Here is a 13,843-nt window from a genome sequence, read left to right as displayed (position 1 = left end):
GTGATCCATCATTGTTTTTCAAGAGTTCTGCAATGAATGCAACTCATTGTCGGCCAAAGAAAGGAAGCCATCTTTGCAATGTCATTGTGACAACCCAGACATTCTCATGCAGCAGTAGATTAGTTTAACTTATTCTGTCACACCTTCCAGATATTCATATATTTGTACTTTTAGGACATTATTCTAATGGTAAACATTAAATTTCAATGGAAAACACATTCAAAGATCCTTCAAGAAACCTGGACATCTTTCTACTTTATCCAGATGGAGAGAGGATAAGAAGCATATACGACTTTCCAATTAAAGTAATTGATAGTAAATGTATCAATTTTCATGAGGCTGAACAACAATTATCTCTAGGGTTCACTTAATTTCATGCATAGGAAGGAGAAAGAAGTATTCAACAAACACAGTATGTCATGACGAAATACAGATTAAAATATGCCCTACTACACAAAATAACAGAACCATAAGGTTCTGAAATTTTTATTTTAGATAAAAATGTTACTAAGGAAATATTCTGCCTGAGAACATAAGATAGCTTGACACAGCAGATTTGCAAATACAATATTGTGTAGTCGTGGTGCATTCTATACTGTCCTTTAGCACTTTCTGGAAGCCTGCTCTATTTCTGGTTAAACAGATGAGTTAAGGGTTTTGAGCAGCATAATAAAATTTGTGTGCTTTGCCAGGATAAAGCCACAGTCCTGAATTAACATCCTGCACTGCAGTCCCAACATGCTTTGACAAGGATGCTATTTCATGGCTCAATAAATACTTATTGACTAACTACAAACATGACAAAAATGTTTGCCCTTCAACTCGACTGCCTTAGGACTAAACACTCGAGGATTCTGAAAAAAAGCCCAGGAACATTGCAACAGTTCTCAAACTACGTTTGTTTTCATTTGGCAATATCCCTAAACTTGCAAAAGGGTAGAATAGAAATATCTGGTGGATAAACCCTCAGAAAACTACAAGGTCTCTAAGCACATTTTTCTTTATAAGTTGTTTTGTTCAATGTAAGATTGAAAAAGCACACACACACACACACACACACACACACAAAAAGAATATATATTAATTTCATAGACATGTTCCACGTCTAAATGATCAGGTTGGTGACTGATCCAAAGTTGTATTAAGTGGTCTTAAGGGATTTCAGCCAACTGGCAGGGCTCCTGTCTCCTATTCAGAGCACCCACCCACAAATAATGAACATGGTCCTCTCTTCGCTCCAACTTTAGGAGAAAATGTGTTACTTCCAAGGTTTGGGCAGCATATTGCAGATGGGTTAGGCCATGTTTAAGTTATCTTCCTTACAAACACAAAAACTTAAGATGTGGTTACCTATTTTTCTCTGAGAAATTTCCCTTCAATCAACTTTATTATGGACAGACCATAATTGGTAAAGGTCAACAAATGGATGCAATATTGGAAAATTCAATATAGTACAGAAACTTTCTTACAAGCTAAACTTTGATTAGCCTATTCCCAGATATCACAACACTGGAGAAGTCACCTTTCCAAGATAAAGTTCTTACCCTATTACATGTGTGGTTAACAAGTCACAGTAACCATAGATATATTCCTGCTAAGATTCTTTTCATCTAATTAACTATATTTTAATTTTTATGGGGCAACCCTAAGAAGTCTTTCCTTTAAATGTTATTTTTACTTTGCAATATCATTTTTAAATTTAAAATATATACTTTATTAGTGTGATATATTGTTATGATTATTTTTTATTCATCAAAACTTCTGGGACCAAGAAGATCTGTCACAAAAGATTATTTGATATAAAACTACTATTACTCAGCTATAAGAATGCTGAGTTTAGGAACAGTGCTGCTATTTTTCTTATTCCCCAGAAATTTAGCACATGTATATGTATATACAGTTCATGTCCCAATATTGTGTTCTAAATAAAGGATGCCCTAGGACTTGGTCCTTGGCCCCTCCTCTTATATTCTATTCTAAGTAACCCCACCCAGTCCTAAGGCTTTACTCTATAGTAGTCATATGCCAATAACTCTCAGATTTCTATCTTTGGCTTTGACTTTTCTCCCCAAACTTTACTCGTACAACCAGCTCTTTGACTTTTACTTTGGATGTCTAATAGGCATCTTTGGCTTAATTTGGCCAAAGGAGAACTCGCTCTTAATCTGGCTTATGCAAAAAAAGGTCTTTTGCACTGCAAGATGCAAATATTCCACCTGTCCCCAACTCAGCCCATGGCTCTACAAACCTAGGAGCCCTTGATCCCTCTCCCTCACCTCCAACAAAAAATGTCAGCATTGTTGTCTCTACTTCCAAGACATATTCCAAATCTGTCCCATTCTCTCCATTTTCATCATCATCAGTCTAGTCCGTGTCACTGTTTCTCTCTTACCTGGACCACTCCAGTAGTAACTTATTCAGGTCCTGTCCTTCCTCTGTTTAAAATCCTTTGCTACTTATCACATGTAGAACCAAATCCAAACTTCTTGCCCTGGCAACAAGGCGCAACCTAATCTTATAACCTGACTCTACCCATACCTCTGACATGATCTCTTACCACCTACTTGTACCACCTTTTTTCATTATGTTCCAGGCACACCGTTTTTTTTTTTTTGTTGTTGTTTGTTTGTTTGTTTCCCTTTTCTTTTCTGTCCCTGTAAAATATCAAGCTCATTCCAACCTCACTCAGGCAAAACTTTTCTTAGGGACTTAGACTATGATCTCGTACTAGACACAGACTGCTGCAAGTTATCATATGGTAGTTAACCGTAAGTCAGTGATTCTGAACCCGGACTGTACACTGGAACCAGTATAAAAAAAAATACTGAAAAAAAATACTGATCCCCAGGCCCCATGTGAACCAAATCAGAGTCTCTGGGGGGCAGTAAGGACATTCATATTTCCAAAAGGCTCCAGGTGACCCTGTGGGTAGCTAAGGCTGAGAGGAACCGTGGCACATATGATGTGTTGTCTTTCTCTGATTTTCATTGTATATTTACCTGACAGATTTTCTTTGTTGTTATTGTTAATATAAATCACATCTCAATGTATTCCCTTTTCAAGAGATGTTTAAAAAGAAAAATCTGACAGAGTAGGATGGCCTGTTCTTTACAGTAAAGTGATAATAAACAGGAAGGACATTGATATAAAACAAATGAAAAGGATCAGCTAGTATCATCCTGTGCTTTTTGCTATCATGGAACACATTTAGATTTTAATAAGGAGCTTTTTTATGGCCCATGTTCTACTCTTGATCCCGCTCTGCATTTAAGTCCCAATCTCATGTTTACATCACATCACAGGATGCTACTGTTGACTTTGAGGATGAATAAACCTGTTTTAACATGACGAGAACTCACTGAAATTTGGTAGAATTAGCATTTCTAACAAAACTCAAACTTTTCAGTGATTTAGGTTAGTTTATTTTTGGCAGCAATATAACTTCCTGCGTCTAAGAGAAATGATTTAAAATAAGACTATGAAAGAGATCAAAATACTTGGCCATCAATTAGTTCAAAAGCTACCTAAATATTGTTATGTGAGTATAAAGGAATCATACATATGGATTACATTTCCATTAAAACAGAGTACGGTTTTAAAATGAAGGAGCAGAAAGCTTTAGAAAACTCATTTGGATTTTTTCAGACCTTAACTTTTTTTTAAAAATTAATTTATTTATTTTTGGCTGCATTGGGTTTTTGTTGCTGCACACAGGCTTCCTCTAGTTGTGGCAAGTGGGGGCTACTCTTCGTTGTGGTGCGCGGGCTTCTCATTGCAGTGGCTTCTCTTGTTGCGGAGTACGCGCTCTAGGTGCATGGGCTTCAGTAGTTGTGGCACGTGGGCTCAGTAATTGTGGCTCACGGGCTCTAAAGCACAGGCTTAGTAGTTGTGGCACACAGGCTTAGTTGCTCCACGGCATGTGGGTTCTTCTTGGACCAGCGCTTTAACCCGTGTCCCCTGCATTGTGGGGTAGATTCTTAACCACTGAGCCACCAGGGACGCCCCAGACCTAAACTTTTGAGAAGCAGTTCAAGCTGCTTACAAAGACCAAAAGCTAAAGGGTATGCTTCTGCCTAGAGAATTTAATGATGCTATAAAAGTTAAGAATTGTCACCAGTGGTAGCTGATTAGGGAACTGAAGAGGCCAAAAGAACCTGTCATTCACCCACCTTGAAGAAACCTGCATTTACGCTTTATGACAACATCTCTTTCTTGCAGCCCTTGGCTTCTTGCAGCGATGGTAATGGGCAGGGCACACCGCATGAGAGCCCCAACAAGGTAGATGTATGGCTGTTTGTTTGTTTGAACTCTCTATAAGCCCATACACTACCCAGCCCAATAGGATAACTGGGAGACAAGCTATTTTTGGTGCATAGGGTTATTCTTGTCACTGCAGGAGGATAGAGCAATTTTTCCGATTAATTTTGTTGTCCTTTTTAAAACTAATTGCAAATGACAGAGAGACTTAGAGAAAGGATTTGAGGTCCATGTGTCTCCATAAGAGCCATGGAGAAGGCAGCGTGGTATAACACAAAATGGGCACAGATGACCTTCGACTTCTGACAACCTGAATTAGAATACTTCTTTGAACACTAACTAACTTTGTCATCTTGGGGATAAACAATAATTACCACCATTATTTCAATGATCAATATTGAGATGACAGGTGGGAAAAACTTTTGCTGACTCTTATGAGGATTAGAGTCTTAGGTAATTAAGAAGTAAGTACATGTTGGCAAAAACGCCACAATCCGATGAAAGTCTGGCAGCTACTACAGAATTGGAAAGCCCAAGAAGAGCTCCCAGTATCATTCTTTCTTTAACCAATAACTCCCTTTTATAATTTTGTAATGAAATGAACATATCTGAACATCATTCACACCTCATCCTTCTATCGGTTTCATTATTTGTGTCGTTGGGATGTGTGTGAAGAAATAGCTTTCCAGTTATGTATAATCCCCTCCTTCCCAAATACAGTCCCACAGCACAGAAATCCACAAGCTTCACTATGTTTAAAACAGCTCTACTTCTTCTTGTCTTTTTGTCCCATTGACAAGACGGGTTTTCATGAAAAGAAGTCACAGTGAGTTAGAATAAGGATTTCCTGCCTCAGGATGTTAAAAAGCAAAAGGACGCATCAAATACCTTCAGAATGCTCTAGACAACAAACACAAGTTTGTTATAAAGCACTTTGAATACTGTTGTACTGACTAAGTGTAATAAGAAGAAAATTTTAGGGAAACTAAAGAAGTCCCAGCACAAAACTTTTACCTGATAGAAAAAAGCTGAAAAAAAAAAAAAAAAAAAAAGGCAATAGCCTCACATCATCTCTTGCTGGGTGGGCAAGGTCTCTCTGGGGTACATTCATACAGTTGGTTTTGATGATATTGTGAACTAAACCATATAAAGAAAACTTTTACAAATGAAGAACACTTTTACCTAGAATTGATGCCAACATTAATAACTTAAGTATTTCAGTGTCTCATGGCCAAAGTTCCATATTTTAGCTACCTTTGCAAGAAAACCCAAGAAAATCAATTTGCATCTAAAAGCTCCTTCATGGAGTTGGCTTGGTTTTGTGGCAAGCATCCCAGCTTGCTTAGAGAAGCAGAGGTTGAAGTCTGCTTCACAGAGGATTGTTTGGTCCCAGTTGAATAACCTGCTGGCATCCACTGTTAGCAGAGTGGTAAGCAGATTATGGGTAAAAGCAGATATTAATATTCTGATTAAACATTTTAAAACCTCATACCACTATTTTAAAAAATAATTACACTACTCTGGGAGAACTCTTATACTTACTATTCTGAAGCCACTTTTAGCCTGAATTTCTATATATGCATGATCTTAAAAATCTCTACCTATCACTTATTTCTCAGAATCAAAACTTTTTCTCTCCACTGCCCTAACTAAACTGCAAAGTCTAAAATTCATGTGAATAAATGACTTCCCTGGAAAATCTTAACGGTTTTAAGTCTTTACATTACACTCTCGTCCTTCCCAGATGTCCTTTTGAAAAAGACAGGGCTGCAGTCATCTTTGGCCTCAGCTTCTATAAAAACCCAGCACAGCTTTGGCAGCCCTCTTGGAAAGGCTTCTTGTTTCCTGAGGATCCATTGATTTAACAAACTTAACAAACTTAATAACAGAAGCTATGAAAGAGACATTTGCAGTAAGCAATCTGAAGTTATGAAGCAACACAAGTTTACTAGACCACAAAAACTTCTCTAACACCATCCATCATGTAGATTATACAATTTAGCACGATAACAAGGAAAGTTATTAGTTGTTATTAATTAGGTCTGCAATGCACATACAGGTCTTTAAAAATCAACAGTCAAAACTACTGGGTTACCACAACTTATTTCTGGATCCAGACTGCAAAGCCTGTTTATTTCTTGGGTGCTTACTAAATGGGGTCACTGTATTGGAGAGAAAATACGGGATAAACAGTTTATGCTGACAATATTGAGTGTTGGAATCATCTATAATCCCTACTTCTAATTTGACCAGTTAGGTTGATAAAGACCTAGCTCAAGGGGACACAGACTCTGGGCATCTACTCCAGAATGCTATCAGACTAATGAAGAGATGTGGCTGCATGGGTGTAAGGACAGAACATCTTGCAAAGGACTTCTACATTTCTTCAATAAGAAAAAGGGGGAGGAGCCCAGAGAAGGTTCAATCTTCCATCTCACCCTTGGCATCCCTGCCCTCTGTCCAGGCTTCATACCTTCTTCTTCTCTAGACCTCTCTTCCACCCCTGTGGTCACTGGCCAACTCAGGAGATACTGCTGGAGAGACAGGAGGCAAGAAGATCCAGAGACTAGACTCATCGTCAGCTCAGGGACCCTTCCATCCACACGTCCCCCATTTCCAGAAACATCTTCCAGCAGCTAACACTTGGGGAAAGCATTCCTAAATCCTACACTGCCTGGGAAATGTGCTGTGGAGGAAGGCCACCTTCCCTTACTGTGGCAGGTATGATGTGGTGACTAACCAGACCTAATGCTCCCAGCATGGGCTCTGCGAAGGCTCAGACCACTTCCTGCATCCGCGGCCCTACTAGAAGGTAGGTCCAAGGAGCATGCACAGAAGAAAGACCACAGCCAGGAGGCTGGGGGAGGTGCTAAGGAGGGGACTGGCCTTCTAACCTAAGCAAGGGTTCTTAAGAACCTCTTGGCTCAGAATAATCACCTCTTTTCTTCCTCTGAATCATGAGCAATGGATTCCAAAAGGGAGGCCACTCTTTTGTAGCCCCAAAATGAGGAGAGCGGATCCACAGCTAGCCAGGGGTTGTGGGCAGCTATCTACCAGCACCAACCACTGTCCAACCGTCTTTGCCCAAATCCTCCCCTCTACCCCATAAACATCTGTCTCCCAGAGCTCTGGATACGCTCCCTAGCCTTGTCTTGACTCCCCCGCCCACACAGGCAGTGGACGTGTCCCTCGTGGAAAAGACGAAGTTGGGAGAGGGACCGATCTCCTGGAGCCCACTTGGGCTGGGCACTCATTCACTCACTGGGCTGGGGTGGGTGGATGGTGGCGGAGTCGGGGCCAGCCCAGGCAAAGCGGCCACTCGAACGAAGACTCCCCAGGTAACCCCCGCGCCTGCTCCCGGTCCCACGCGCCGCGCCCCGCCGAGCTGTCCGCGCGCGCGGGGCGGAGCCCACACGCACCAGGTCCCCGCGCGCGGAAAGCGGGGAGCGCTGGCGCTCCGGCCCGGCCCAGCAAGGGGGTGAGAGCAGCCTCCTCCGCCCATGCCCGGGCTCTGAAAACCTGTGCCGGGAGCCCACAGCGGCGGCGGGGAGGTGGGCCGGGCGGGGCGACGCGGCCCGCGCCTCCTCCCGCTCCCGCGGTCCCGAGTCTCGGGGGCACCGACCTGCCAGCCGTCTCTCCCGGACGTTTTTCCATAGCCGATCCCAGGCTCTGGCGGTAGAGTCCCGCAACTGCTCACTGATTGACCGCCTGAGCTGCGTTTGGAAAGGTTTCAGCTTGCCGGTCATTTTAGATCCGTCCTCATAACGACCAGCGGGCTTGCCACAGCCAGTCCAGCGTGGCCCGCAACCCAGACCCCCGGCGACTCGAGACGCCAGACGCGGGATTCCCCCTGGGGTCCCGGGACCAGCCAGGGGCGCGACAGGGGTCCTCCGCCGTCCAGCGCGGGGGCCGGGACGCGTTGCCACTGCGCGCGCCGCGCAAGGGTAACTTCGGCGCTCCGTCGACTCCTCTACCCCTTTCCCCCTTTCCTCCCCTCCCTCCCCTCGGCTCAGCGCTCCTCCGCTCCCCTCCTCTCCCGTCCTTCCCTCCCCTCTCCCTCCCGGACGGTCCAGCGCCCCACTCCTTCCCCCAGGGAGCTTTCTCTCCCTCCCTCCCTAGCCTAAATCTGACAGCTCGGTCCCGACGGGCTCCGACTACGGAGTTTCCATCCCTCTTTTCATTTTCACTCAGAGGCCAGGGGCTGTACCATATTCCTCCCATTTCTTGATACTTTACATTTTTTCACTCAGAAAGCGCCACCATCACAACCATTACAAAAATTTTAAACTGTGCCATAGCTAGTGCCAAAATAACTCATCGTAGTTTTCCTGAATTCAAATCACTTGAATTCGACTCCTCAGTTTGGCTGACATTCTTTTGGAGTTAGATACTGGTGCACTTGTATTATATCAATCTTTCCTGGTTTCATCAATGAGATGATTATCTGGCTGCAATCTACAATCAAATTAAAATGATTTATTCATTGCATAGCCATTGACTATGAGGAAAATAACTTGTAAATCTAAGGTCAAACCTTGTGGAGCCTACATAAAATAGATTTACATGTTCTGGTAAAGCACTAAAATCTGTATGCAGTTAGAAAAGCAGGTATTATGGGGAAGTGAAATGTGAAAAGAATTTTAAGGTATTTTAGCCAATAACATAATAATAGGCTTATAATTAGAAATTTACCCTAATTCCTGCAGGGAAGAGGGGGGAAATATACCGTGTTTGTTGTTGTTGTTTTTTAACATCTTTATTGGAGTATAATTGCTTTACAATGATGTGTATATACTGGTTCTTTAAGAAATACTGAGGAGATGGTGTCCAAGTCATTTCCCTGGGCTCCAAAGCCTCACTCAAAAGATAAAGACAATACTAGCTCAGGCCTCAGGGTGTCCTGCTTTTCCCAAGGTTTTGCTTCGAAAGAGCTTGGAGGACCTTTAGAGAAAGTAATGACAACAACATTTGATGTAACGCAAGGATATGGGATGTGATTAATGTCATACATCTCAAATTTGGCTAAAGAAACTGAACTATTTCAAAAGAGAATTTCTGGGGCTTCCCTGGTGGCGCAGTGGTTGAGAGTCCGCCTGCCGATGCAGGGGACATGGATTCGTGCCCCGGTCGGGGAAGATCCCACATGCCGCGGAGCGGCTGGGCCTGTGCGCCACAACTACTGAGCCTGCGCGTCCGGAGCCCGTGCTCCGCAACGGGAGAGGCCACAGCAGTGTACCGCAAAAAAAAAAAAAAAAAAAAAAAAAGAGAATTTCTGGATTATTTAAACAGTAAAATTGCTTGAATATCACTTCTTTTTAATTGCCTTTGTATCAGGCTGCTAAATAAGAACCAGGGTTTAGTTAGCTGTTTTCTTTGTCTTTTCTTTTTTTAAAAAAAAATTTCAGGTGCTCCGTGTGAAGTTTGAAAATTAAAGAAAATTATCCAATCCTCTCTCTATTATATAAATTGCTATTGACTTAAGGAGTGGAAATTAACAGCTACCTGAAGTATTCCCTCTGCAATTCTATACTTTTAGTAAATATTCCCTCCACGAGTTTATATTGTTGGTAGAAAATGGGGGGGGGGAGAAATGATGGTAAAAAACATCTTTATTGTCTTATTCTCTTATTTTAAATATTCAAAAATGTTCACTAGTGAAACACTTCAGAAGAAGCTAGAAACTAATGGTTGAGCTTTTTTTTTTGTGCCATCCTGGTAAACCTTTGAAATTGTCAGTTATGAAGCAATAAGTCATGGATCAGAAATGGACTTGAAACTATGGCAGCCAGTTACAGACTAATCCAGATTGCTTTCTGGACCCATGCCAAATACCCTTTTGATTACATCCTGTTTTGTATGCATGTAGTGGTAAGGAAATGCTCTGCCAGAAGCAAGATTTGTGTTATCTTAAAGTGACTGCCGTGCAGTATAACGACAAAACGTTTCACAATTACATTCCCAGGGAAGCTGTGTACTTAACTTTAAAAAGAGGATCTCTAATTGAATCAAACGGAGGCAGTAGTTGTAACATTATACGCACGGGAAGAGAACAGTACAAGGAACATTCCAGCTATTCCACTGATCATTTAGCTCTAAGGATCCTGGGTCCCTACTGCTTTCTATTTTAATACATATTTTATATTCAGATGTCATGGATTAGGGGTTTTCTTTAAATGACTAACGTGAAGACAAATTCTGGCTTTGCAAATTTGTTTAGCTCTGGCTGTTGAAGGGTCCATGGATTGAGGACTGTCCATGAGAAGCCAGATGAAAGACTGGAGTGATCTCCCCAGAACAGGTGCCATACAGCACAGCACAGCCCCCTGCCTGGCTGGCTGCTGGCCCTGCTGAAGGAAATCTTGCAGCTGTGCAGATGCAGCAGCCACAAATGCAAGGGTTCTAAACTCAGCGGGGCTACTTGGAGACTTTTATACAGGCCCTCAGCATCCACTCCCATTTTCCAGGAGCCCTATTTCAAAGCTGAACCTTAAGGATGACACCCCCCCCCTTGGGGTCTTCACCTTGAGCAGATGACAATACCACCAACTTCACAGAAAAGAAGTCAGGCAACTCCTTACCCCTATAACCTTCTTACTTACTCCCTTCCCTCCCAACACAGGAAAGAGGTACCTCTCTTCCTACCCAAGATCTAGCCCTTGACCTGTGTGCTCTGCTTACCATCCTTTCTGGTCCCTACGAGGGGTTGGCCATATCAGTTATTTCCTCGATCTCCTACAGCCTCAACCCCTCCTTCTCCATGGGCTCAACCTTCTAGTCTTACACCTCTTTAAACCAAACCCAAACCAAAACAACAACCACCATAACAAAACACACTGCCTCTACCCTGTATCTCTTAGAAAAGAAGTATTCCCTTATCAACACTGCAGTCTGGGCTCCCTCAGCAACTCACTGAAACCAGTCTTGGCAAGGTCACCAGTAACTGCCTGGTTGCTACATCTAATGGATGTTTCCTGTTGTCCTTGCTCCTTCTCGGGTGTGTGGACGAGAGGACACTGGTGACCATCCCTTACTCTTGACACTGCCTTGTCTTGTGGCCGTCAGGCTACACTGTCCCCTGGGTCTCTGTGCCCTGCGTGGCTGAGGTGCTTGTCTTCAGAGCTCCCCTTCCACCAGCTTGATGCTGGCATTCCCTGGGTTTCAGTCCTTGGCCCCCACCCCCACTTCTTCCTCACGCTTCAGCGTCCCTGGATGATTATATTCCTTCCCGTGGTTACAGCCCTCACCTCTCAAGGCCCAACCTGATACAGACAGAAAGTACACATGTTTTTGAGATTATGGCTACAGGCAGAGTTGAGTTTGACTCTGGGCAAGTTTTGGACCCTCAGCACTCCCTACCTATGGGATTGTATTGTGTATTAAGTGGAATAATCACAAAGAAACGATTCAATCAATGCTACCATATCGCTGTCCAATCATTATCACTGTCACATTGTTCTCCTATCCCAAATCGTTTCTGAGCCTCTGACACCCAATCGAAATAACCCATTACTCCCTCTCGTGGCATGCAGCTTAATTTTCTTTATGGCACTTATCACTTCTGGACATTTTCTTGTTTGTTTGTTTGTGGTTTGTCTCCAAGGCAAACCTTGAGCAATGTTAGATAGAGGCCTTGTCTGTCTGATTCACCATTGTGTCCTCAGGACCTAGGTCAGCCCCTGACAGTCGTGCTCAGCAAAAACTTGCAGAATAAATGAGTGATTTCTCTCTGATGTTATATATTGTTTACTTTACTAATGGATATTTCTAAAAATTTCCCTCTAAATCTACTCTTCCAACTCTATTTCCTATGTTAGCCAAGTGATGCGATCACCCACACATCTCGTGTCCAAGAGAGAATCTAGAAGACATTCTGAACTCCAAAAGTTCTTATATTGCTTCAATCTTTCTCTGTCTCTCCACCCCCACAGTAACTGGTTTAGTCCATGTTTTCTTCTTTCCTCCCCTGAATTTCAGCATAATGAGCTTCACATTAGAAAGCTACTGCTCTCACTCAGTTCTGTCTTTATACATTCCTTCTACTTGAACGCTTTTCCTCTGATTTTTTGCTTCACTCATCCTTCAAGATTCAACTCAGATGTCACCTCCTCCTGGAAGCCCTCCACGAATCCCAGTGGCTGGACTGTTCCTCCTCTCCTGTGTTCCTACAGCACCTTGGGCCCATCTCTGGAGGAGAACTTATCACAGAGCACTGTGGGCACTTGTCTGCTTTCCTCTCAGCCTCCTTACTAGTCCTGAGTTTCTCCAGTGGGACTGGTACTTTTATTTCTGAATCCCTTATGCCTTTTTCAGTGAACAACACATAAAGGCTCATTTACTGACTAAATGAATATTCCATTATAGTTTTGGATGGCTGGTTATTACTAGAGTCTGCTCCTTAGTATAAGTGCAAACCATAATTATGCTTGTGGCATCATTATTTATCACTCTATTTACATCAAATTTATTAATTTTAAGTAATACATATTGATGGTTACAGATTTTTAAACATAGAAAAGTATACGTAGAAATATTAAAAATACCTGTAATATTACCAGAAAGAAAGAGCTGATAACGATTGAAAATTTTCCTTTTCAGTTTTTTTCTTTACACATTAAAAAAATTAGAATAACTTTTGTACCAAATTTTGAAATTTTTCTCATTTAGCATTAGATTGTGAGCATTTTCCCAATTTATTGTTGTATTTTGAAATACAGTTTTTAATGAATATATAGAATTCTGTTGGATAGACATACATAATTTATTTTCAAACTTTCATAATTTTGGACATTTCATTCCAAATTTCTGCAATTACAAACAATACTGTCAACAACTTTGGCAAAAGCAAAAGAAAAACAAAAAACAAAAAAAGGTTTTTTCTTTCTCTTTCTCCTAATGCTGCATGATTAAGACCCATCACCACTGTGACCCCAATCACAAGTAATAAGTAGGTCCTGCCACCCATCCACCTATACATATGAAGCCAGTGTCTCTGAATTCTCTTAAATTCCTATATTTTCTACTCCTCCTTCCATGTTCAACTCATCTGTGCCATCACCCCTTATGCCTAAGAATGGAGAAGCACATTCTCCTGTCCACTTGTTGAATATTTTGTTGTCAGAAGCCTTTGCTTTAGAAAAAAATCCAATTTCTAACTGTCCCAAGCCAGCAATCCTTTGCCAGGAGCCTATGGTCACAGTCCATTATTTCATGTTTTCCAGCTTTTCTGTAGGAAATTGCCTTCCTTGCTGTGACCCATTGCCCCTCACTCACGACAGAAGGGTGAAGAGCTCCCTGGGACTCTTCCTGCATGTTCCCTCCCCAAGAGAGATATGATGTAGCAACCACTCCTCCCATGCTCCCTTCAGGCTACACTCCAGGGTCTTGTTGTTGGAGATTCTGAAATGAAATCTCAAATTATTTATTTCCTCATAAAAAATGTTGCCAGAAGTTCTGAAGAAGATGGCTTTTCATGCTAGGTCCTGAGCTCACAGTCACCAATTTGTGCTTGTCCCATTGGATGTGTCTTAGTGGCCCATTGCCATGCTCTGAATCTGCCAAGCTGCTAATGCTAACAGTTTTCATGGCT

General features: G+C 42.2%; 1 protein-coding gene across 1 annotated transcript in view; it reads right to left on the bottom strand.

The window, feature by feature from the left end:
- Positions 1 to 8,217, bottom strand: part of STARD13 (StAR related lipid transfer domain containing 13) — a 226,970-nt gene extending 218,753 nt beyond the window's left edge. Inside the window, exon 1 of the mRNA XM_033410143.2 lies at positions 7,880 to 8,217. Within this exon, the coding sequence (XP_033266034.1) occupies positions 7,880 to 8,003 (124 nt within the window). The 5' untranslated portion in view covers positions 8,004 to 8,217. The remainder of the gene's footprint in view (positions 1 to 7,879) is intronic.
- Positions 8,218 to 13,843: the final 5,626 nt, after the last annotated feature.

This window comes from Orcinus orca, chromosome 18 (assembly GCF_937001465.1).
Source record: "Orcinus orca chromosome 18, mOrcOrc1.1, whole genome shotgun sequence".
In the NCBI taxonomy this organism is placed as follows: Eukaryota; Metazoa; Chordata; class Mammalia; order Artiodactyla; family Delphinidae; genus Orcinus; species Orcinus orca.
Note: the sequence above shows the minus strand (reverse complement) of the source record. Positions and strands in the feature narration are given on the sequence as shown.